General features: G+C 40.0%; 3 protein-coding genes across 6 annotated transcripts; all 3 read left to right on the top strand.

The window, feature by feature from the left end:
* The first annotated feature begins 172 nt into the window (after positions 1-172).
* On the top strand, positions 173-6,028 carry LOC140771701 (protein CLMP1). Of its 2 annotated transcripts, none has more exons than XM_073113314.1 (2): positions 173-2,785; positions 5,748-6,028. In XM_073113314.1, exon 1 carries the CDS (start codon positions 250-252, stop codon positions 2,581-2,583), a length of 2,334 nt encoding a protein of 777 aa, XP_072969415.1. In that variant the 5' UTR covers positions 173-249; the 3' UTR covers positions 2,584-2,785; positions 5,748-6,028. The 2 variants fall into 2 exon arrangements, with proteins under 2 accessions (XP_072969415.1, XP_072969414.1); XM_073113313.1 differs by lacking the exon at positions 5,748-6,028 and adding an exon at positions 5,393-5,564.
* A 3,108-nt stretch (positions 6,029-9,136) lies between these two features.
* LOC140771702 (inositol diphosphatase DSP4-like) lies at positions 9,137-12,428 on the top strand. 2 transcript variants are annotated; one of them, XM_073113315.1, is made up of 6 exons: positions 9,137-9,535; positions 9,653-9,746; positions 10,786-10,875; positions 11,665-11,722; positions 11,798-11,841; positions 11,927-12,428. In XM_073113315.1, exons 1-6 carry the CDS (start codon positions 9,276-9,278, stop codon positions 12,101-12,103), a joined length of 723 nt encoding a protein of 240 aa, XP_072969416.1. In that variant the 5' UTR covers positions 9,137-9,275; the 3' UTR covers positions 12,104-12,428. The 2 variants fall into 2 exon arrangements, with proteins under 2 accessions (XP_072969416.1, XP_072969417.1); XM_073113316.1 differs by lacking the exon at positions 10,786-10,875.
* Positions 12,429-14,928: 2,500 nt separating this feature from the next.
* LOC140772417 (uncharacterized) lies at positions 14,929-17,189 on the top strand. 2 transcript variants are annotated; one of them, XM_073114484.1, is made up of 2 exons: positions 14,929-16,728; positions 16,875-17,189. In XM_073114484.1, the coding sequence occupies exon 1, from the start codon at positions 14,972-14,974 to the stop codon at positions 16,709-16,711; it is 1,740 nt and encodes a 579-aa protein (XP_072970585.1). In that variant the 5' UTR covers positions 14,929-14,971; the 3' UTR covers positions 16,712-16,728; positions 16,875-17,189. The 2 variants fall into 2 exon arrangements, with proteins under 2 accessions (XP_072970585.1, XP_072970584.1); XM_073114483.1 differs by having other exon boundaries at positions 16,869-17,189.
* The last annotated feature ends 4,124 nt before the right edge of the window (positions 17,190-21,313 follow it).

Here is a 21,313-nt window from a genome sequence, read left to right as displayed (position 1 = left end):
TTATGATCAAAAATTAGTTCCAAGATAATTAGTCCATTTTATTTTCTTTTTCCAACTTTATATACCAATATAAATAATGGATAAAATTTATATTTGTTAAAAAAAATATTAATGTGTATATCTCTCATTGGTCGAACGTTCTAGACTCCATCATATTAGGGTTCTCTCTCTCCTCTCTCATTACCAAACACCTCATCTTCTTCCTCGTCTATCTTAAACCCTAACTCCCTCCATTCTCTCCCACTCCCCATGGGCAAATCCAGTGGCAAGAAGAAGAAGCCAACCGCTGCCGCCGCCGCCGCTGCCGCCGCCGTTGCCACCGCCACCACCAATTCAATTTCCACCACCACCCCTTCCCCTCCTCCCAATGGAATCCATCTCGACGTCTCGCTGCTCCTCAAACGCGCCCACGAGCTCAAGGAAGAAGGCAACCGCCTCTTCCAATCCAAGGACTACGCTGGGGCGCTGCAACAGTACGACCTAGCCCTCAAGCTGACCCCCCGCAACCACCCCGACCGCGCCGTCTTCCACAGCAACCGCGCCGCTTGCCTCATGCAGATGCGCCCTGTCGACCACGAAGCGGTGGCGGCGGAGTGCTCTCTGGCCCTTCAGGCGCAGCCGCGGTTCCCCCGCGCACTCCTCCGCCGCGCCCGCGCCTTCGAGGCGCTTCGCAGGTACGACCTTGCCCTCGACGATGTCCATGCTTTGTTGGCGATCGACCCGTCTCACCGCGATGCTCTCGAACTCTCTCGTCGGCTTCGCGCCACGGCTTCCCCGGCTCGAACAGCTTTCGCGGCTGTCGATGCCACTAGTCGCCCCTCGCCGGCTGCACTTGGTGCGTCGGCGGTGCGTGTTGCGGCCCCTGTCGTCACCGGCCTTGGGCTCGGCCCCTCTCTCCCTGCTCGTCCCGGCCCCAAGAAGCCATCAGCAATCAACTCTAAGCTGCCGTCCTCACTGCTCGCGGAGAAGCCCGCCAATTCTATCCGGAGCACATCGCCGCCACGTGTGAAACCGATTCCACCTTCTAATCCTGCAGTTGCACAACCAAAAGATTCAGTCTTGGATGGTTCCAAGGTGCAATTGACGGTCAGGAAGACTTCCTGCTCGGATAAATGGAGGCCTCTCAAGCTTGTTTATGATCACGACATTCGGCTTGCACAGATGCCGGCAGGGTGTAACTTTAGGGTGCTGAGAGAGGTTGTGTCGAAGCGGTTTCCGTCTTCAAAGTCGGTGTTGATTAAGTATAAAGATGCGGATGGCGACCTTGTCACAATCACCAGCACCCCTGAGCTAAGGTTAGCGGAGTCATCTCTAGATGAGCTTGCTTCAAAAGAGAAGAAGGATGGGGTTGAGATGGATATGGATGCGAAGCTTCAGGTTTTGAGGCTTCACATTGTGGAGGTGAACTCTGAGCAAGAGCCGCCATTGCCAGAAGAAGAAGAGGAGGATGAGGAGCTGGTTAAGGGTGATGAGAGCTTGTCCAATTCTTTGGCTGGGGATTCGTTGCAAGAAGCAACGGATAATGATGTTGCGAGGATGGATGTGGAGGAAAACGCAGTAGAAGAAAAAGTCACGGCTGGAAAGAAGGAATGTGGTCATGCTGAGTGTAAGGAGGTCGAGATTGACGATTGGCTGTTTGAGTTTGCTCAATTGTTCCGTAACCAGGTTGGTATTGATCCTGATGCTCACTTGGACTTGCATGAGCTTGGGATGGAGCTGTGTTCTGAGGCTCTTGAGGAGACCGTGACGAGCGAGGATGCCCAAAGCCTTTTTGAGATGGCAGCCGCAAAATTCCAAGAGGTGGCGGCTTTGGCTTTCTTTAACTGGGGAAATGTGCATATGTGTGCTGCAAGGAAACGCATTCCTCTTGATGAGACTTCTCCAAAGGAAGTCATGTCGGCTCAGCTGCGCATTGCTTATGATTGGGTCCGGGAAAGGTATGCCCTTGCTGCAGAAAAGTATGAGGAAGCGCTTCGGATCAAGCCAGACTTCTATGAAGGATTGCTTGCTTTGGGCCAACAGAATTTTGAGACAGCGAAGTTGCATTGGTCCTTTGCTCTGGCTGACAAGGTTGACCTGTCGACATGGGATTCCTCAGAGACAATCAATCTTTTTGATAGTGCAGAGGAGAAGATGAAGGCAGCTACAGATATGTGGGAGAAGGTGGAAGAGCAGAGGATGGCTGAGCTTAAAGACCCTGGACTGAACAAAAAAGATGCAATCTTGAAGAAGAGGAAAAAGCAAGGTTTAGAAGATAGTCAGCCAGAGTTGACAGCTGATGAGGCAGCAGAGCAGGCAACCGTGATGAGATCGCAGATCCATCTCTTCTGGGGCAACATGCTTTTTGAGCGCTCACAAGTTGAGTTCAAGCTTGGTTTCAGTAATTGGAAAAAGAATCTTGATGAAGCTATTGATAGATTCCAGCTGGCGGGGGCATCCGAAGCGGATATTTCTGTTGTTCTAAAGAACCATTCATCAAATGAAGCTGTTGCAGAGTGTGAAGAAAAAAAGGTGATGAGTTTGAGTGTTGATGCTTCAGACATTAATGCCAACGGGGAGGATAAATATGTGCTGGATAGTTGAATGACAAGAGTTCCAGTTTATGGAAGGGATATTGATCTGATTGACCTGCTTGGGTTGGATGAATAGATTCTAGATGGCAGTGTGGAATGACTTGCAGTTTTTAGTGTCCTTGCCAAATTTCTGTTGGTGCACTGTGGACTTCTCTTGCTTTATTCATGTGCTGTTCCTTTGATGGAAGAGTCTTGATAATTTATTGGCCCAGGTCTGTATTTTCTTAAACGTTGGAAAATTTTGAAAGATAACTGATAAGAAATTAGTTCAGAATACTGATGTATTGGGCAATCTCTGGTCTTAATGCGTTCATTGCCTGTTCTCCCTCAAGAGGATATATATGTCTTATTAGATTTAATCCCACATGCTTCTATGATTTCGAGAACTATTTGTGATCCTAATTTGCAGTATCTGTACTCCTTATCTTAGTATGTCTTTGGGAGGATCAAAGAGGCAATTTTAAATCTTGATGCTTCTTGTTATCACTGTTCTGAAATTATGGTTGTTAGTGCAATTTTCTTTAATACCAAATAGGTGGTTTATAGAAGGGCAAGTTATCATTTTATTTTTATATAAAAATGACATAACTATATGAATCAATCTTCTCACTGTAGCTACATAAATATCTGTTCAAATGTTACTTTTTGTGTTCCTTGACCCCCCCTACTTCTCTTGGCTTTCTTATACAGCAGAAAAGTAGTAAGCTATTTAGTTATAAATAAGTTCGGTATATATCCTCAAATTTGTTGCTGCTCCTTCGTTGTTACAATTCATCTCAGCAACCAAGAGTAAATCTATAAAAAAGTTTCTAGTTAGAAAATCCTGCATGAGAGTAAAGAATGACATCGGTAACTCTTTTTGTGGTCACAACAGTGCATTTAGATCTAAAGTACAGATTTGGGCCTTAGCTCATGCTCACTGGGCAAAAGGAGAAAGAGATTTTCATCAATTTTATTGCATGGAGAGCAAAATGAAATACGGATATCTTAAAAGTTTCAAATGGAATTTTAAGAACAGTGGAATAAATGTGATACAAGAGAGAAAAGGATAAGGAAGATGCTAAGAGGTTCATGAAAATCATTTTAAGAAAAATTAAGATGACCCGCATAGGAAATCCTCGAATAATTATCAAAATTGGGCTCCTAAAACATTAACTTGACTCAGATGTGAAATCTAAACCAACTTCAATATCCCTAGTTTAGTAAGTTCACTTAATCAGATAAAATTCAAGCTACAGATATAAGAAGATTTGCATGTTGTCTAAGTATTTTCTGCCAATCCTTAGCCTGTAAATAAGTAAAAACAAAAGAAAAAAAAATATTCTTGTACCTTTAAGGTTTTTTATTATTTCTGTTGATACAAAACTTTCCATCTTCCTCCATTGAAGATCACCTTGATCCATTTTCTCTTGCAAGTAGCTGTTGTTCTGAAGCTACAATTATCTTCATGAATTCCACTTGCCCCCATCAGACATGTTTCTCTATGCTTGGTCATTAAAAATATCTTTCTGAATTGTAATGTGTGCTGTACTAGCCATGTTTTCTGAAAGACAATAATCATCTAGACTGATCAGCTAATCAGAGCCTCTATCTGATTTGGTGTCTCCCCAAAAATGTAAATTATAAGAATGATGTCAGTTGCAATGGTTCATATTAAGATTTCCATGATTTCGATCGACCACTAGGCCAAAACATGATAGCTACTAATAAAAGATCCGATATTAACGTGAAGTAGGATTAAGTTTGGGTTCTAGCTGTGCAAGCAACCTTTCAAATAATTGGTAAGAGACTGCATATATCTTGCACTCTATAATCTGGTAGTCCTTCACGGAGCCTCATGCACTGGAAGTCTAGAATAATGTTGCTTTGATACAATTCTGATGTTTAATAGTTGACGGAAAGACTTGGATCAGCAACTAAAAGCTGAGAGTTTTCACTATCTAGCGGTTTTAGTTTTTTAGATTTAAGGGCTGATTGTACAGTAAGTAATTAATCTCAAACATCTTGGACTTGTAATTTAGTCTTTCAAGGACTGGTCTAAGCAGTAAATTACTTGATTGGAGCTCATATTAGTAAATGCTAGGTACTAACCTCTGAAATGGCAGGAGAAGAAGCTATCTGAGCAAACTAGGGTACTTCTGGTATGGGCATCATCCAACAGTGATCCACATTTTGATACTATAAAGCTACTGATTTTCTAGATCAAGCACCTTGTTTAGAGCTGACTACAACACATGCAGTTATTATTTGGATTCAGAACTGTGTATGCAACTAGTCCTGATGTCTTATCTGTGGTTTCGTCTCCAACTACAGCATAGCTAGCATCTGCTATGGAATAATAGGATAAGTTTGATGTCCATAAATTTCATAAAATTATCTGTTATAGTATGTTGACAATAATATGAATGAATCTATTAAGAAGAAAGTTTATTGTGTAACCCAAATCAGTTTCACTGCTAACTTCAAATCTATCTCATGGTTGAAATCTTTGAAAGTCTTAGTAGAAAGTTCACGCACTTTGCATCTCAAGTTTAGTATAATGAGCAATCTGCTCTTTTTATATTTACTAAATATTTTCCTAGTTCTTTTTTTATTTCATCTGGTCAGCCAACTATTACTACTTTATACTATTGTCTATGCTTACATTTGTACATTTGTACCACCTGTTTATGTTGTGGGAGACTAGTCCAACTTTTAAGTCTAGAAAATTTCTTAAGCTATGATTCACCTTTTGGCTTGAATGTGATATATTATGTCTTTGTTCTTCTATCAGGCCAATCTTTTGCCCTTTATTCATTACTCTCTTGTTAATTTTGCAGATGTAACCATTTAACCTTGCTTGTTGCCAAGGAGATGTTAAGACTGGTTTGATATGCTTAACTGTGGAACCATAACATTTGCTTGTGTTATTTGAAAATGTTTTGTTCTGTGATGAGTGACCTTCTTCCCGTGTAGATTCAACTTTCATTTCATAGAAAATCTGTTTCTTCATACATCATGCCGGTATCTTTCAGTCCTTTTATAACTGTCCTTGCGACTTCCAAGCAATATTACTTTATGGTGCGACACAATGTTTTACATATCTCCTTACATGGAATGGCAGTGAAATTCTTGCTAAGATGTGTTAGTTGATCCATCTGGATAATTCTGCAGTATCATGATACATTGCTGTAGGTATTACTAGCAACTTCATAACGGTCAAGATTAGTTTGCAACTGGATAGGGTGCTGATCTTGGAGCTTGCAAATTGGGTTCTGTTCCAGACTTCCACCTGATACAAGATCTCATAAATTATTGCAACTCCTAGGTAATTTCATTTTATGATTGCTCTTCATATAGTTTATCTCATAACCATCCTTATGTGGAGAGATAGAACAATGATTTGTCTTTCCTTAATGTCTTTTTTTCCCTACATCTGTCAATCTTTATTTATGTAGTAATCTCATTTTATGCTCTGGTTGTTTCGTGTGCTCACTTTGTACTCATCCAAGTCTCAAAAGAAGTTACACCTTTCTTCTTTTAATATTTAGGAGGCAACTAGGAGAGAATTTGACTATGGATTGGACTGATCAAAACATAACCAATCTTCCTTTCCTTCATAAGAGTAGTGAATTTATATTGTATAGCTAAGTTAATGGAAAGTACCTTGTAATAGAGTAATTACAGTTAAATTATTGCTCATATCATGGTTTGAAGTTTCGACCGAGATTGAAACTCATTGTTAATCCCCAAAACTAGTTCAGACATTAGTTTCGGTTCACTATAGGTTGATACTGACCCGTTTCGGAACGGAAACTTCGAACTTGAGCCCACCTCTTCTTTTTCTTTCTTCTTCTTCTTCTTCTTCTTCTTCTTCTTCTTTTCTATTGGTATGATGGAACTATCAATCCCTTGTACATCCTTGTCAATTTTATCTCCAACTATTGTACTTTTTGTTTCAATCAAGAGCCCATGGAAAGCTTAGAGAACAATAGGACAAGAGAAATGTCTTTAAAGCTAGTCCCTTAATGGAGTATATTCCTGGGAATGTGCTTTCTCCTTTTTCAAGTTGGTAAATCAAACTTTGATTCCTTAAAATTAAAATAAGGAGTTGATACCTATGTTGGTCATTTGTAGGTATTAAAAGATAAAAATTTGTATGGCTCTCTTCGATCTCCCTTTTTGAGATGTGAATATTCTCATCTTGCTTCCTTCTCCCATGTCTGCTAGAAAACCACAAGTTTTTATTATACGAAATTGAAAGGGGACCACTTGTCTAGGTTCATAGTTACAAGGATAATAATAGAAAACAACACCACACCAATAGAAATATATACTTATTAATAATTTACATTTGGCCAATTCCTTTTTAACAAAAGAATCATAAATATAAATCTCTTTCTTACAAGCATTGGATCACGATCTTATCCCTGCCTTTAATTATTATTATTATTATTATTATTATTATTATTTTGTGCAAGTATTAGAAACTGTGTTTAATATGGGTAGGGCTATTTTGTCTTAAAACTTGTGGTTATATAGCAACCCAATTATTGCCCAATTGACTCAATCCATATGGGTAGGTATATAAACAATAATAATATATTGCCATTACTCATTACATAACTAATCAAGAGACAAATATTTTATTTTTTATTGGGAGATAAATAACATCAGGCTCTAATGACTATCGCAACATCGTTAACTCCTGAATCTAACTTTAGTGTTATATTAGATAACTATTTAAGTTGTTTAATAAAGACACGATAAATGTATAATTCATACCATACCTTTGAGAACTTATTTAGCTCCCTTGCATTAAAATTTTTAAATTATCATACTACTTAATCTAGAAGGTCTCTCTAGTGGACTTGATTTTCCTTCAAATTTTTTAATACGTGGCTGCTCAAATTTGACTCGGAGTTTATTCCCTTCAATTTTCAAACCCCAATTCTGGCCGTACACTTTGTCGTCGTCCACGTCAAAGCCTTTAACCTCCCAAAATTGACAAGATACAAAGTGATTAGAAATAAATAATAATAATAATAATAATAAAATCTTCCAATAAAACCTACACCATCGAATTTTCCCTTCCCCGCATGCTACTCCAATCTAGAGTGTCGCCACGTGTCAGAGCATGTCCCGGGACCCACCACATTAGGTCAGAGTTCGGAGCGGTGTGGAATTTTAGTTGGGCTCAATTATTATTATTATTTAAAAAAAAAATCTTTGTATATTGTAAATAAAGGAATATTCTCAAGGTATCTTTGATAGGATGTGATACCAAGATTTATTATCCTATTTTTTTTAATAAAAGAAAAGGATGAATTAGAAATCATAGTAAGATTTTTAAAGATGATGGATGATGTGAGATGCTCCCACTGGCTTTTACCGTTTAATATAAACCCAAAAAAAGCATCGAGAAGCTTTGGAAGCAATCCAGCTCGAAGGTGACTCCTGTCTTATCCCTACGTGAGTGCTTTCCAAATCTCTCGTCTTCCCCCTTTCACTTTCCAGTCTCTTTCCTCTTATCATACCTTTATTTTTTGCCCTTTCTAATTTTGTATTTATATTAATGAATTACATTGCTTTGATATAAAGATGTTCAACATGCCTATGTGCCCCCTTTTAGGAACGGTCAGTATCCTATTATCCAACTTAGGTTTGATTACTCAAGTAATTATAATGTTAATTATGTTTTTCGTGAAGTTAATCATTAGGAAACTGGGTAGAATTTAGGTCTTGGGTATACTTAAGATTGATTTTTTTTTTCTCCCATAGTTGCTCTCTATTTTTTGTCATCGATTTTAGTTTAGCCTTCAGTAATTGTTGCGGCAAATTTGTAAAAGAAATTTAGTAATTTTTTTTCTTAAGAAAACACTAAGTATGGGCATGATGGTGTTACAATCCTTAGTGGTAAGAATTTAGTTTGAGCTAATCTATTCTGGTTGTTCAATTAAATCGTTAAATATGCGATAATGCATTACACTTTGAAATCAAACGAAGGAGTTCGAGAATCATAATAAGCATGACTAGACATGGTGTGTGCTCTCTTGTATCAAAATAACTGATACTTGGGTCAGTAGATAAAGTGCGATATGATTCTTTTCGAGCAATCTAAGCAGGTAGATCACATATATCCGACTATCATAATCACACTCAGTATATGAATCTTAATGACAAAAGTGAGAATAATCCATGCTCAATTATATTTATCCTCAGTCCACATCGAATTTCAACTCTGATCCACTAGCTCTTAACAATAAATTTAAAAAAAAAAGTATATAAAATATACAAGAATTATATTCTTATCGTAGTCGCATCTATTTATGGGGTTGTTATAGTTTATATAATCAAAAGAATTGTATAAATTTTGCCCTTTTAATATTTTAAACCTTTTCTTTTTCCTCTTTCCGATCACTCTGTTCCTCATCGTCTACGTCACAAATGACTGTTTAATCACAACACTTATCCGTCGATTATTATATTTTATTTTTGAACAAACTTATAAAGCAATTTTAAAATCAGAAAGGTACAATGGAATGCATGAAGCGTATAAATAATCCAATTCCGCCCCCCCCCCCCCGTCTCCCTCCTTATTCCTCAGTATATTCTCAGCAGCAAACCCACCGATTCCAAGCCCTTCCAATTTCTTAAGACACGGGAAGATCTCAGGAGATTCCCAGAGGAAGGGAATCTGGAAGAGAATATTCCCTTGCAGCGATGAAGCTGGAGATGAGGAAGCAAGCCCAAATCCAAGAGGAGGAGGAGGAGGAGGGGGAAGAGGTGGACGTGGAGGTGGATGAGGACGAGGAGGAGGAAGAGCACTTGCGGTTCTCGGTGGCGGCGGTGAGGGAGGGAGGCGAAGAGCTCTTCGTGCCGCCGCTAAACTTCGCCATGGTTGACCACGGCGTCTTCCGCTCCGGATTCCCCGACGTCGCCAATTTCGGATTCTTGGAGACGCTCAAGCTGCGCTCCGTGTTGTAAGTGAATGCTTCGTCTTCTCGGACTTCGATTCGATCGCGATTTCATTGTTTGGTTTCTTTAATTTGGTGGTGGTGGTGGTTTTTTTTTTTTTTACTTCTCTTTTTGGTGTGAAGGTGCCTTTGCCCGGAGACGTACCCGGAGGCGAACATGGAGTTTCTTCGGGCGAACGGGATCGTGTTGTTCCAGTTTGGGATCGATGGTTGTAAGGTAAAAATTGCTCTTTTTCAGATGTGTGGATTTGGTAAAGGTCACATTTTTTCTCTCTGTTTCGAAACCCCAAATCCTAGAATTTGTTCAAGTTGCATGGATAAGTTCTAAGATCTCAATTAATTTCAGTGGATTTGATTGACAAGAATTCATTTAAATCACTATTGACGTTCTTCTTTCTTATATTCATGGTATCTTCTTAGATCAATTTAATAATTAGTTTCAGCACTTGGTTCTTCAACATCCCCATCCTTATCCAGATCTCAAAATTGACCCTTAACATGTGTTCTGCAATAGTTGTGACAGTTTTTTATTTTTCTTTTAGTTGCATGCACATCTTTATATGTTGCTTCTTTTATGTTTTTGGTTCTTAGGATTTCTTCCATATTGCCCCTCAGAAAATTCTAACTTAAAAATTACCTTCAAAGGCCAAATTACGTATTTATACAGAAGAGTCTTAATGTTTGACATATTACTAGTCATAATATGCCACTTCAACTCTAGTTCTCGAATATTAGTGAGATTATATTGTTGTCGAGTTTAAGTTGTTTCCGAGATCTTTGATTGACACTTAACATTTAATCTATGGATGTCTTAAAATATTCTATCACTAGAGACTACATAGTTAAAACGGAAGACAAGAAATTATTTATGTGAACTTGGAATTTCTTTAGAGTGGGATTTTCCTGCTAACAAGTTCGTGCACATGGAAAGCTTGACCTCAAGTTCAAATTGTAAGTCTAGGTATTCAACTTCTTCATTACCTTGCTTAGTTTATTTTCAGGTAATGGTATTGTGCAGATTTCTTCGGCTTGAACTTTGTTTACTAATTTTCCTACCTATTGACTAGATATTGTTATTATCTAAAGGAACTTCATTTTCAAGGTGCTTCATTTGAAAATTAAGCCATCTCTAATGCTCTTGTATGTGTATAATGGATATAAACCTTTTCTTTGATTTATTCTTCTTTATGCTGAAGAAAGTGATGATATATGAACCGGCATTTTTGTCTATTTACTACATACTTCCTTTATTATAGTACCTGCCACCAGGATTCTTTCTCACTGAAACTCCAATCCTGGGACATGGCAATTTGATGTATCATTCGCGACATGGCAGAGGACACGATGTAAGACCAATTTGATATATCCTTTGTTGTTGTATATATCCTCACATTATCTAACGAGTGGATGGGCCATCAGCTGACATTAGCGCTTTTCCATCTGGTGCTTGCTATATGCTAATAACAACCAAAGTGCAGAAATATTTCTGCTAGCCTGCTAGGATCAAGCTTGAGTTGTAGGCCTGCTAAAGCGTAGCAAGTCCTACTGACTAGTATATATTACCCTAAGCCTCTAGCGACAACAGGAATAACCTGTAACACAAGCATCACTTTACATGTGTATGCGACAGCCATCTAGCTGTTGCTATCTCTTATGTTTCCATTAGTTTTACAAAGCTTTTATTGTGTCAGACTTCTGATCTTTATTGACGATCAGTTTAAGCAGTTTCTGATCTTCCTATCTTATAAAGCAAGGGACGATTAGTCAACAAGGAGGGAGAACCATATTCATAGTATTTTGTGATCAATCAATGTAAAAGAGCTTCTACAATGACAAATGTGTGATTTTTTCTTTAGGGGTGTTAGAGATCCACTGTTCATTGCTAGAGCTGTTCAGTTAGTGGTCTGTATTCAATGTGACAATTTCTGTTATAAAGACTTCCACACCAGAAAGATTATTCCATCTACTTCAGGAATGCGATTCCTTTATCACATCATATCTTTTACTATGAAGGCTTTACTATTGAGGTGTTTGCTTCCTTTTGCTGTTATCTTATTCTAGGCCAACTTGCAGAATGTGTCTACTAATTTTTCTTTTGCTCTTTATTCCTATACTAAAACTTACTTTTGCTACAGGAACCATTTGTCAACATCCCAGAAGATACTATCCGTGAGGCTCTCAATGTTGTTCTTGGTGAGTAAACATGTATTTTTTTGCTTCTGGATATCATTTGCTTAATACTTAAATCAAGCGAATTTTTCCCTTCAGACGTTCGAAACCATCCAATCCTTATTCATTGCAATCGAGGAAAGGTAATAAATCTGACATGATACTTTATTATTTCATACTGCCTCCATCAAAGACTACATCTTACATTTCAAATGTGTAACTTTCCAGCACCGAACTGGTTGCGTGGTTGGATGCTTAAGGAAGCTACAGAGGTGGTGCTTATCTTCAATTTTTGATGAGTACCAGCGTTTTGCTGCTGCAAAGGCAAGGGTTTCTGATCAGAGGTTTATGGAGCTATTCGACATCTCAAGCCTAAAACATCTGTCAGCTTCCTTTTCATGTTAAGAATCCTTATCATTGCTTTTTGATCCAAAAACCGGCTTTTCTTCGTTTGAAGAGACTGCAAGTTTTTTCAATAGTTGCAAAAACACCGGTTGCGTTAATCTGCAATAAAGTGGAGGAAGATCCTTTTCTATATGATTCTCGAACTGAATACCTTCTAGAATATAATTATGGCAGTTTTAAAGCCCATTTACAATCGTTTTTCTTTTCTTCAACCCCCAACAACAACACCTGCTCTTCTCTTTCAAGAGTAAATTGTTATGGATGAACGCAAGTGGTTTAAGTCTCTTGCACATGTAATTTCGTCCATAATGTATAAGTTCCATAATATTTTGGGTTCAATTTGTAGTATTTGAAGTATGGAGCGTTACTTTTTTATTTATTTATTTTTGATCATTCATGAGTTTAAATGCTGAATATAAGCCGTACAAATGATCAATCCTCCTTAGATACAGAGGCACTTAAGCTCCACTAAACTTTTAGCTGTCTAGTCTAGGCTTCAAACAATATATATCATAGAATAATTTCTCCGAATTAAACGTCAAATTGTTCTTTCAAGCTAGTTGCCAAATTGTTCTTTCAAGCTAGTTGCCAAATTGTTCTTTCAAGCTAGTTGCCAAATTATTCTTTCAAGCTAGTTGCCAAATTATTCTTTCAAGCTAATTGCATTGCTGAACATTAATCGAATTGAGCCAAGCCATCAAATTATCAAATAATTTCTCTATAATATTATTTGATAAAATTAAATCTATGACATTCTTGGATAACCTAGTAATTGCTCCAAAGCCATGATACCTACTAATTTCTTTCTTCTTTTTCAAGTTCAAAGTTTTTGTGCAACTTTTCATTTTATCTTCTAGAGCATTCTCCACCTCCTCCCTCCTCCGGTTCCCCTTCAGCGCTTGCTTCCTCCTTGGTGACATCTTTCCTCTTTCCCCTCTCTCTCTCTCTCCCAACCAATCCTCACCGGCTAAAAGAAAAAACCCCACCTCTCCCCTGTGGGGAAGCTCGTAACAGACAACCGCTTACAACTTCGCCAGGCTCAAAGTAGCTCTCACCAAAGCAGGATCTCCTCCCATTTGCATGCCAAGCTCCTTGACATGCTCAAGCCCCAACGTAGTGTTGTGGTCCCCTCTCATGGTCTCCCTCGTGGAATCTGGTTGCCCTAGAACAATGAGGTTAACATCGAGGTGTTAGAGACGGACCCTGTTACGCCTTTGCTACTGTTTTGGGATCTGTCAACAGGCTCTGTCTTGGTGTTGGGAGGGATTTATTTCGACTCACCCGTACCGTTACTTAGCTTCTTCTCTTCCTCTTTGTCCCACCGAGAAGGAAGGCAGTCTCTTCCTGGCTCCAAGGAGAGAAAGCTCTCAGAAACACCCACGATGATCTTCTCCTCAAGAAGGAAATCTACTGGCATCGCCATTCGAGAGTTCATAATTGGCTAAGTTAGGGTGACAACAATACCACTCTCTTTCATGCTTATGCCTCGACGCGAAGGAGTAATACCATTGGCCATTGCGGGCATTACGAGGGACAATGGAGATTGGACTCAGGATCATGAGATTATCAGAAAGTCATTTACTGACTATTTCAAGGCCCCCTCTGTTCATGACTTCCAAGTCCTCCTTCCATACTAATCTTCTCAATTCCCCAAGTCCCTGTGGCTGCGTAGAAGATACTCCATCTGATATATATACATCAAAGCATTTATAGTTCTTGGATCTTCCCGTTGGTTATTTTTTTTAGCTCAGATTAATTTAAGAACTACGATTTCAATGCGAGCCCCGATTTCGCGTGGACTAATTCTAATGCTTTCACATTAAAACATAGATCAAGACTCACATTTTGCACATGTGACGAGATTAACTGATAAAAAAAGACTAAAATTTAAGTATTTTTTTATTACTTATTCTAATAACCGTTTTCCAACTTTTATTAATTTATTATTATTTTTTATACGAAAATAAATAGCTAAGAGAAGAGAAAGACAATATAATTAATTTATCCTTATAAATTAGAAAAGTGATTAATACTTTCGATTTTCGATTTATATGATCGGTATGTATTTCTGATTAATTTTATTTAGTGTATTTAATATTGGATTAGGAGAGAGAAGTTTACAGTTATTATTGAATTATTTTCCAAATAAAAAAGTCTACAAACGGAGCTATAATCCTGGCGTAGCGGAACAACGCTCCAAGAAGAGAAAGAATTAATTCGCGCAACCGCCCACCTCTTTCTCCCACCGTTACCCATTCCCCAGCACACGCAAGGCACGTGAACCTTGTGACACCAAAAACTACCCAAAGAATCTTACCCAACTATCTGCACCTCCGGTTGTCAGGAACCCGTGGCTGCCCCCACCTTCGCAGCAATCCCAGCCGTTCCTTTACTTCTAAGCAATCTCATCCGTCCATTCCATCCCCCCATCAGTCATCGCATCTGTCCCACTAACCCTTTTTTGTACGGATATTTGCATTTTGCACCCTCTGTTTATGCATTTTCATGCTGATTTCGTATACCGTGTCAATTTAAGACAAGGGTTATAATGGAAGGTTTAGAATCATCAATATTCTCCTTAATCAAAGAGCCATTCCCCATTCGGATCCACATTCAAGGCAAGTTCTCTGCATTAATACTCTCAGCACACTCATTGCAAGTAATCTTTTATTATTTTTAACCCCTGCTTTCCTCATTGTAAAGGACGTGAGTTGCTAACAGTAAAAAGTATAGGGTCTGAAGCGGAAATTTCTCTCCTCTTTATCCACTTTCTCTTCCCCCACTTCCCTCCATCATGTGCTCTCCCTCCCTCTTTCCCCTCTCTCACCCCACCACTCCCTTCCCCCCCGCCCCCAAATCCCCCATCCAATGACTATGACTTCCCCGCCGCCGTCACCACCACCTCCGCCGCCTTCTTCTCCGGCGGAGATCCTCACCTACATCCTCCACCACCTCCTCCCCCTCCTCCTCTCCGCCTCCCTCTCCGTCAAGACCTTTGTCACTCGTTGGCGTCTCCTCCACTCCTCCCTTATCCTCCTCCGCTCCTCCCTCTCCGACCCCTCCCTCCCCTCCTCGCTCTCCCACCCTCTTCTCCATCCGCTCCTCCCTTCTCTCCTCTCCCTCCTCCGCTCCCTCCTCTCCCTCTCCTCCCGTTGCCTCGACCCCTCCCTCCCCTCCGGCAAGCTCCACCTCCAGTCCGACCTCGACGTTGCCGCCTCCTCCCTCTCTCTCCACCTCCACGACCTCTCTCTCCTCCTTCGGTCCGGCCTCCTCGTCCATCCCCCCGCCGCCGACCACCAACATGCCATCGTCCTCCCCTTACCATCCGCCTCCGCCTCCGACGACGACCTCTCCCTCTTCGTTCGCGACCTCTTCGCCCGCCTCCAGATCGGCTCCCTCGACCTCAAGCTCAAGGGCTTGGATTCCCTGCTCGATCTCCTCCAATCCGATCCGCCGAAGATCTCCCCCGTAGTCGCAGCGGAAGGCGATGTCGCCGCCGTCCTCCGATTTCTTGATTCCTCCTCACACTCCCTCCTCCGCGATCGCGCCGCTGCCGCGGTCTCCCTCCTCTGCACCGCCTCCGAAGCTTCGCGCCGGGCAGTCTTCGACGAGGGCGGGCTAGGGCCGCTGCTGCGTCTTCTCGAGGCCGGATCCGCCGCCGTCCGAGGCCGCGCCGCAGCGGCGGTCGAGGCGATCGCCGCCGATCAGGCGAGCGCGTGGGCGATCGCAGCCTACGGCGGGGTCTCGGCCCTCGTCAATGCCTGCCGGCCCGGATCCGGATCGGCCTCTCTCCAGGAGCTCGCCGCCGCTTCTCTCAGGAACGTCGCCGCCATCGACGACGTCCGCGCCGCCATGGTCGAGGAGGGCGCGATCCCTGTCCTCGTCGACCTTCTCACATCCGGCACCGTCGAGGCCCAGAAGAACTCCGCTCTATGCCTCTACTCTCTTGCCTCCACGGGCGGCGATGAGATCCGCGCCGCCATCGTGCAAGAAGCCGGGTTGCTTCGCCTGCTCCAGTGCCTCCGCGAGGCATCGGATCAAGAGCTCCAAGAGAGCACCTTGAAAGCCATCCACGCGATCTCCTCTCTTCCCGCCGCCGCCAAAGCGCTCTGCTCCTCGCACCCATTCTTCGCGCATGTCACCGATCTAGTCCGCCGCGGCAGCGTCACCGCCGTTGCGCTCCTAAGCGACCTCTCGCCGGACGAGGACATCAAGCGGTCGACGGCGGCATGCATGGTCTCGTTGGTCAAGATGATGGAGACGTCGAAGCCGGCGACCGTGCAGGAGACGGCGGCTAGGGCATTGGTCTCCCTGCTCGCGGTGAGATCAAACAGGAAAGAGCTGGTGAGGGATGAGAAGAGCGTAATGAGACTGGTACAGATGCTTGATCCCAGGAACGAGGAGGTCTGCAAGAGGTTCCCGGTGTTGGTGGTGCTCGCGCTCACTTCGGGCGGCGGTAACGGATGCCGGAAGAGGCTTGCGGAGGCAGGAGCTTGCAATTTCCTTCAGAAGCTAGCGGACGCAGATGTCGTCGGTGCGAAGAAGGCATTGCAGAGGATTGCTGGGAGCCGTCTCAAGAACTTGTTCTCCATGGGCTGGAATAGTTAACCTTATCCACCATTGGGGTAAAAATCACACCTTTAGTTGATACTTTTACCTTTTTGATTGGATTTTGATGTTAGATTTAACTGTTCGATTGGTTTCCTTCATCAAGATTCCTCCGCTAGTTTATTTATTTATTTATTTATTTTCCTTCTGCATCTAGTTGCAGGAGGCCCAACTGTTGGAGGAGAAGGACAAGGAATTACTATTAGACAGAAGAATCCGAGTGAGTTAGGAGTTGCAAATACAATGTAGTTTGGTATTGTTTTTAGCTACAGTGACAAAAGAGAAGCATGGGTGCGGAGTTTTAGGAAGTATCCCTGTGCTATTTGTTTTCTTCTTTTCTCTTTTCTTGTTACTTCGTTTTCCATTTGTTTGCGTTGATTTGGCATGAAGCAATGTTTTTAAAATTTGGTTTTTGGACTCATCTTTGTTGCTGTGTGTTATTATTCTTTGTATAAGAAATTGTTTGTTGCCAGGTTCAGATGTCATGTGGATCTTTATTTACTGCTGCTGCTTTAATTCCTCTGTAAGGATGGTGGTGGGTCACTGTTATATGCTTGGCCAAAAGCCTAACTTGTAACTATCTGGTTGGATTTGCGACGAACTTTTCACTACATTGACTTGCTTTTTTATGTGCTTGCTTGCCGGATTGTCCCCCATCTTTGAATAAATTGTCCTTTTTTAGGGCTTCTTATGTATGCCAACTTTCTGCCCAACTGTGTGAACTTTGGTATGACTATCTATACCTAATAGTGTTGCTATTAGTTATTGCCAACTAAACATTAACAAGTATAAGACTTACCATTACGTCTATTACCTACTTGGGATGTTTGATATCCCAAAAGTCCAATTTCTCCTATTTCTTTTTGCACGATACTTTATTACATAATAGGGCTGGTGTATCACCATGTATGTATATATATATATATATATATATATATATATATATATATAGTTAGATCCTAGGTTTGGGACTAATCTTAACGTTAAGATGGGAAAGAGGTGGATGAGAGGAGGTGCAGGTGGGGAGGTGGACTGGGTCCAAGTTTTTTGATGCGGTGGTGGCCTGTTGGGGGTGCAACTTGGTCCCTCCCATTAAACTCTTTACCTGACCCACTCGTCCTCCTCTCTCTCCTTTTTATTGTATTTAATGCTTGCTTGAGCTCATTAATGGGAAAAGGCTAACTTTCTTTCCTCTCCCTCTCTGTCTCTCTCTCTCTCTCTATACATATATCCTGTAAAAGAAGGCCAACTAAAGCGACTGCCTCTGCAAGCTGTAAAGCCGCCTCACCAGATTTACCACTCACCCTTTCCATCATCAATGCCTTCGCCACTCTCTCTCTCTCTCTCTCTCTCTCTCATCCTTTCCATCTCCCGCCATATCCAACTGTAAGAGACAGTTGTAATTCCAGGATTAATTTTAGAGTAGAAGCCTATGGGCATCAGATTTTTTTCTTTATTATTATTATTATTATACTGTGTAGGTTAGTTATCATTGTTGCTCAGTAATTAGCTTCTATTTTTAAGCGCTGGGTCGATATTTGGTCAAACTTTGAATTCATTAATAACTTATTTCATGAGACAATTAGCCCAGTTATTAAACCCGTGAGGGCGTACAATCATAGAAAAATAATATCCCAATATAAATAGTAGACTATCTAAAAATTTATGTTGGAGAAGTATATTCACAGTTCAAACTCGATTCACGAGAGTCTTTAAAAGCAACCATTTGTATTGCTACCTTTTTCCCTTACAAATTCAACTAATGGTGGCCACCATGGATGACTTCTTGAGTAGATAAATTATATTTCCTCCAGGCCTTCTTCAGATAAACCTGGAAGGCTGCAAGCCACCACTAGAAGTGGGCCATTTCAGCAAATCTAGTGGTGACTACCATGGATGACGATCCAACTACCTCGAATTCTAACTGTCAGTCAAGTATTTCTAGTACTCTGAATATATCCTTGTAGGATGAGAGTATTGTTTTATATATACTTAAAACTTTTCACATGCCACCCGAGTACTTCGCAATGCCTATCGCCACCTTTTCTCCCAAAGGATTAATTCTAATGGCACCAGGGGTTGACATGTTGTTCATTTTTAAATACACTTCCAAAATATTATTGTTGTATATGTCCACCAGTGAGCAATAATTTGTGTACTTAGATATCCCTGGCTAAATTACTCATCCAATCAACCACTTATACGAATTGAATTAGTAATTATCTCAGACAGCAATATTCTTCTTTTATGCTCCAACTCTCACTTTGAAAGTAGTCTAACTCTTATTCTCCAAAGTTACTAGGAACATGGAATTTATTTGAAACCCCTTATCATCTCAAGCTCAACAATGACCTATGTACCTTGGCTCCTTTGTTCTTTTTCTATGCCCTTGAGCTTTGACCCACTTTAAAGATGTTAAAATGGAAGAACCAAAAAAGAAGTGTTAGCTTTCACTTTTTCTTGGTTCATGTTCTCTCTTTTCCTTCCACTTTTCTATATTTCAGTCACTCGTTCTCTTTTCAGTCCTGTATACTTTGAAGCAAGTGTTGGACGTGATGTTGACCAACAGTGTAAAAAGAATAAAGACCTAGCTATGCATACTGCATACATATCTAAACAATTCGCATTGAGTCAACTCACTAACTTAATTCTTTCCAATAAAAAAGTTAATATATTATTTGGAGAACAAGGTTGAAAGATGCCACAATGAATATATAGCATAATCCAATAACAAAGTATTGATAATGTCGTGTACTCATAGACTATAGCTCTTTGATAACTATGTAAAATATATTAAAATTATTTAATAAAAATGGAAAAGAAAAGAATATGGTCTTTGATAACTATGTATAATATATTAAAATTATTTAATAAAAGGGAGTACATGTAAAAAAGACCCTACTATTTACCATAGTCGATGTTGTTAGAATATGGGATAAAACCACCCTTATCAAATTTAAAGGGTTAAAAATCATTATTATCTTTCAACTTATGCTTTAAGAAAAGTTAGTGAGTTAATGCGATATTAGAATAGAAACAATTAGAGTTTGAATTCAATGGAACCTATTTACAATTAGAATATTAAGATATTATTAAAAATATCTTACTATTTGCTTTTGTTTTCATTCATATTATACTGTATGAATATTTGACTTAAAATTTTCGTTCTCTATTCTTACTTAACCTAAAGAAAATTATTCAAAGGGTATTAAGATCATACAATAAATACAAAATAAATAAAGTCTTTCTTTTTAAAAGTTTGACAAAAAGTCTCTCAGAATGTTTGTGGTGTGAACTTAGTTGGCTTTTCAATTGTCACATTTCCATGATAGGATGTCTGAATTCACCCAACTGAGTATCTTTTATTAGCTCCAGTCCTCTCACAAATATAATATTTACATCTTGCCTTCCTAATTTATTTCTTTTTGTTTGACCAACGACCATTAACTATAAGCCATTAGGAACTTTGACTTGACCCACATTTTTTTTTCTAATGGCATCAAATGCTCATGACCCAATTAGTCATATATATATATATATATAGAACAGCTTTTATTTTTAATATCTTAAAGATAATTTTTCTTAATAGACAGTTACCATGTAAATAAATTAAATTAACTATAGATATAAAATAATCTTAATACCTTTTTAATAGTTTCTTTTAAACTTAAAAAAATAAAAGAAAATTAGATTTTAAAGTCAAATAGAGAATAATTTAGATTTTTTTTAAATTTTTTAATTTTAAATATTGGAATGTTCTCTTATAGCTGATGTTAGATTAAAGCACATTTAGCACCCGTTAACTTGTAGAATAAGAGTGGAATAGATATAAGTATTTTAATTTTTAATACTAGAAGAAGAGAGTTAATAGTAGTATAAGGTATTCTAATGTATAGTTCAAAACTAGTATAACGTGTAATAATTATATTTAATATAATTTAAAGTTGATATTAACATAATAAAATCGTATTGAAAATTGGTGATATTTTAAAACCAATGACGAAAGCACCTTTGACTATATGTTAAATAGTAAATAGTAAATAGTATGGTCTTTCTACTACAGACTTTTTAATGGACATCCTAATAGGCCAGATCCAAACCGACCTCTAGATTCTTGAAAGAGGAGGGCGACGGTGTCGAAGGAAGACTTAGTGATGGCGTCAAATTATGAGGATAGAGATGTTGCCCCACTGTTGGGAGATGCACATGAGGAAGGGCGGGGAGACATGGCAGAGGAGGACGAGATCGTCACGATGAGGCAAAGGGATAAGGAAGAGGAGGTCAATATGGCAGAGACTTTGGGGTTGAGGAATGAGAGATCTAATCAGAGGCCGGAGATGAGCACATTGTAGAGGTTGGAGGTAAGGTTGAGCGAGCGGAGAAGGTTGAACGGGAGCTTTTTGTAGACAATAAAGGAGAGGGAGCTGATAATCTCGTTGTAGGTGGTCTTAGTGACCATGAAGACATCACGGTTGACAGCTGATTGCTAAAGGGCCTAGAGGAGCACACCAAATTGCTTGAGGGTGTCGATTACCTTGCAAGTATATGAGGTTGCTTTTGGAGATGTGAGAGAGAGGAGATATCATCTGTAGCTGTATGACT

The sequence above is a fragment of the Typha angustifolia genome, chromosome 12, assembly GCF_048772165.1.
Source record: "Typha angustifolia cultivar Huaian chromosome 12, ASM4877216v1, whole genome shotgun sequence".
Classification (NCBI taxonomy): domain Eukaryota; kingdom Viridiplantae; phylum Streptophyta; class Magnoliopsida; order Poales; family Typhaceae; genus Typha; species Typha angustifolia.
This window is presented reverse-complemented; position numbering and strand designations above follow the sequence as displayed.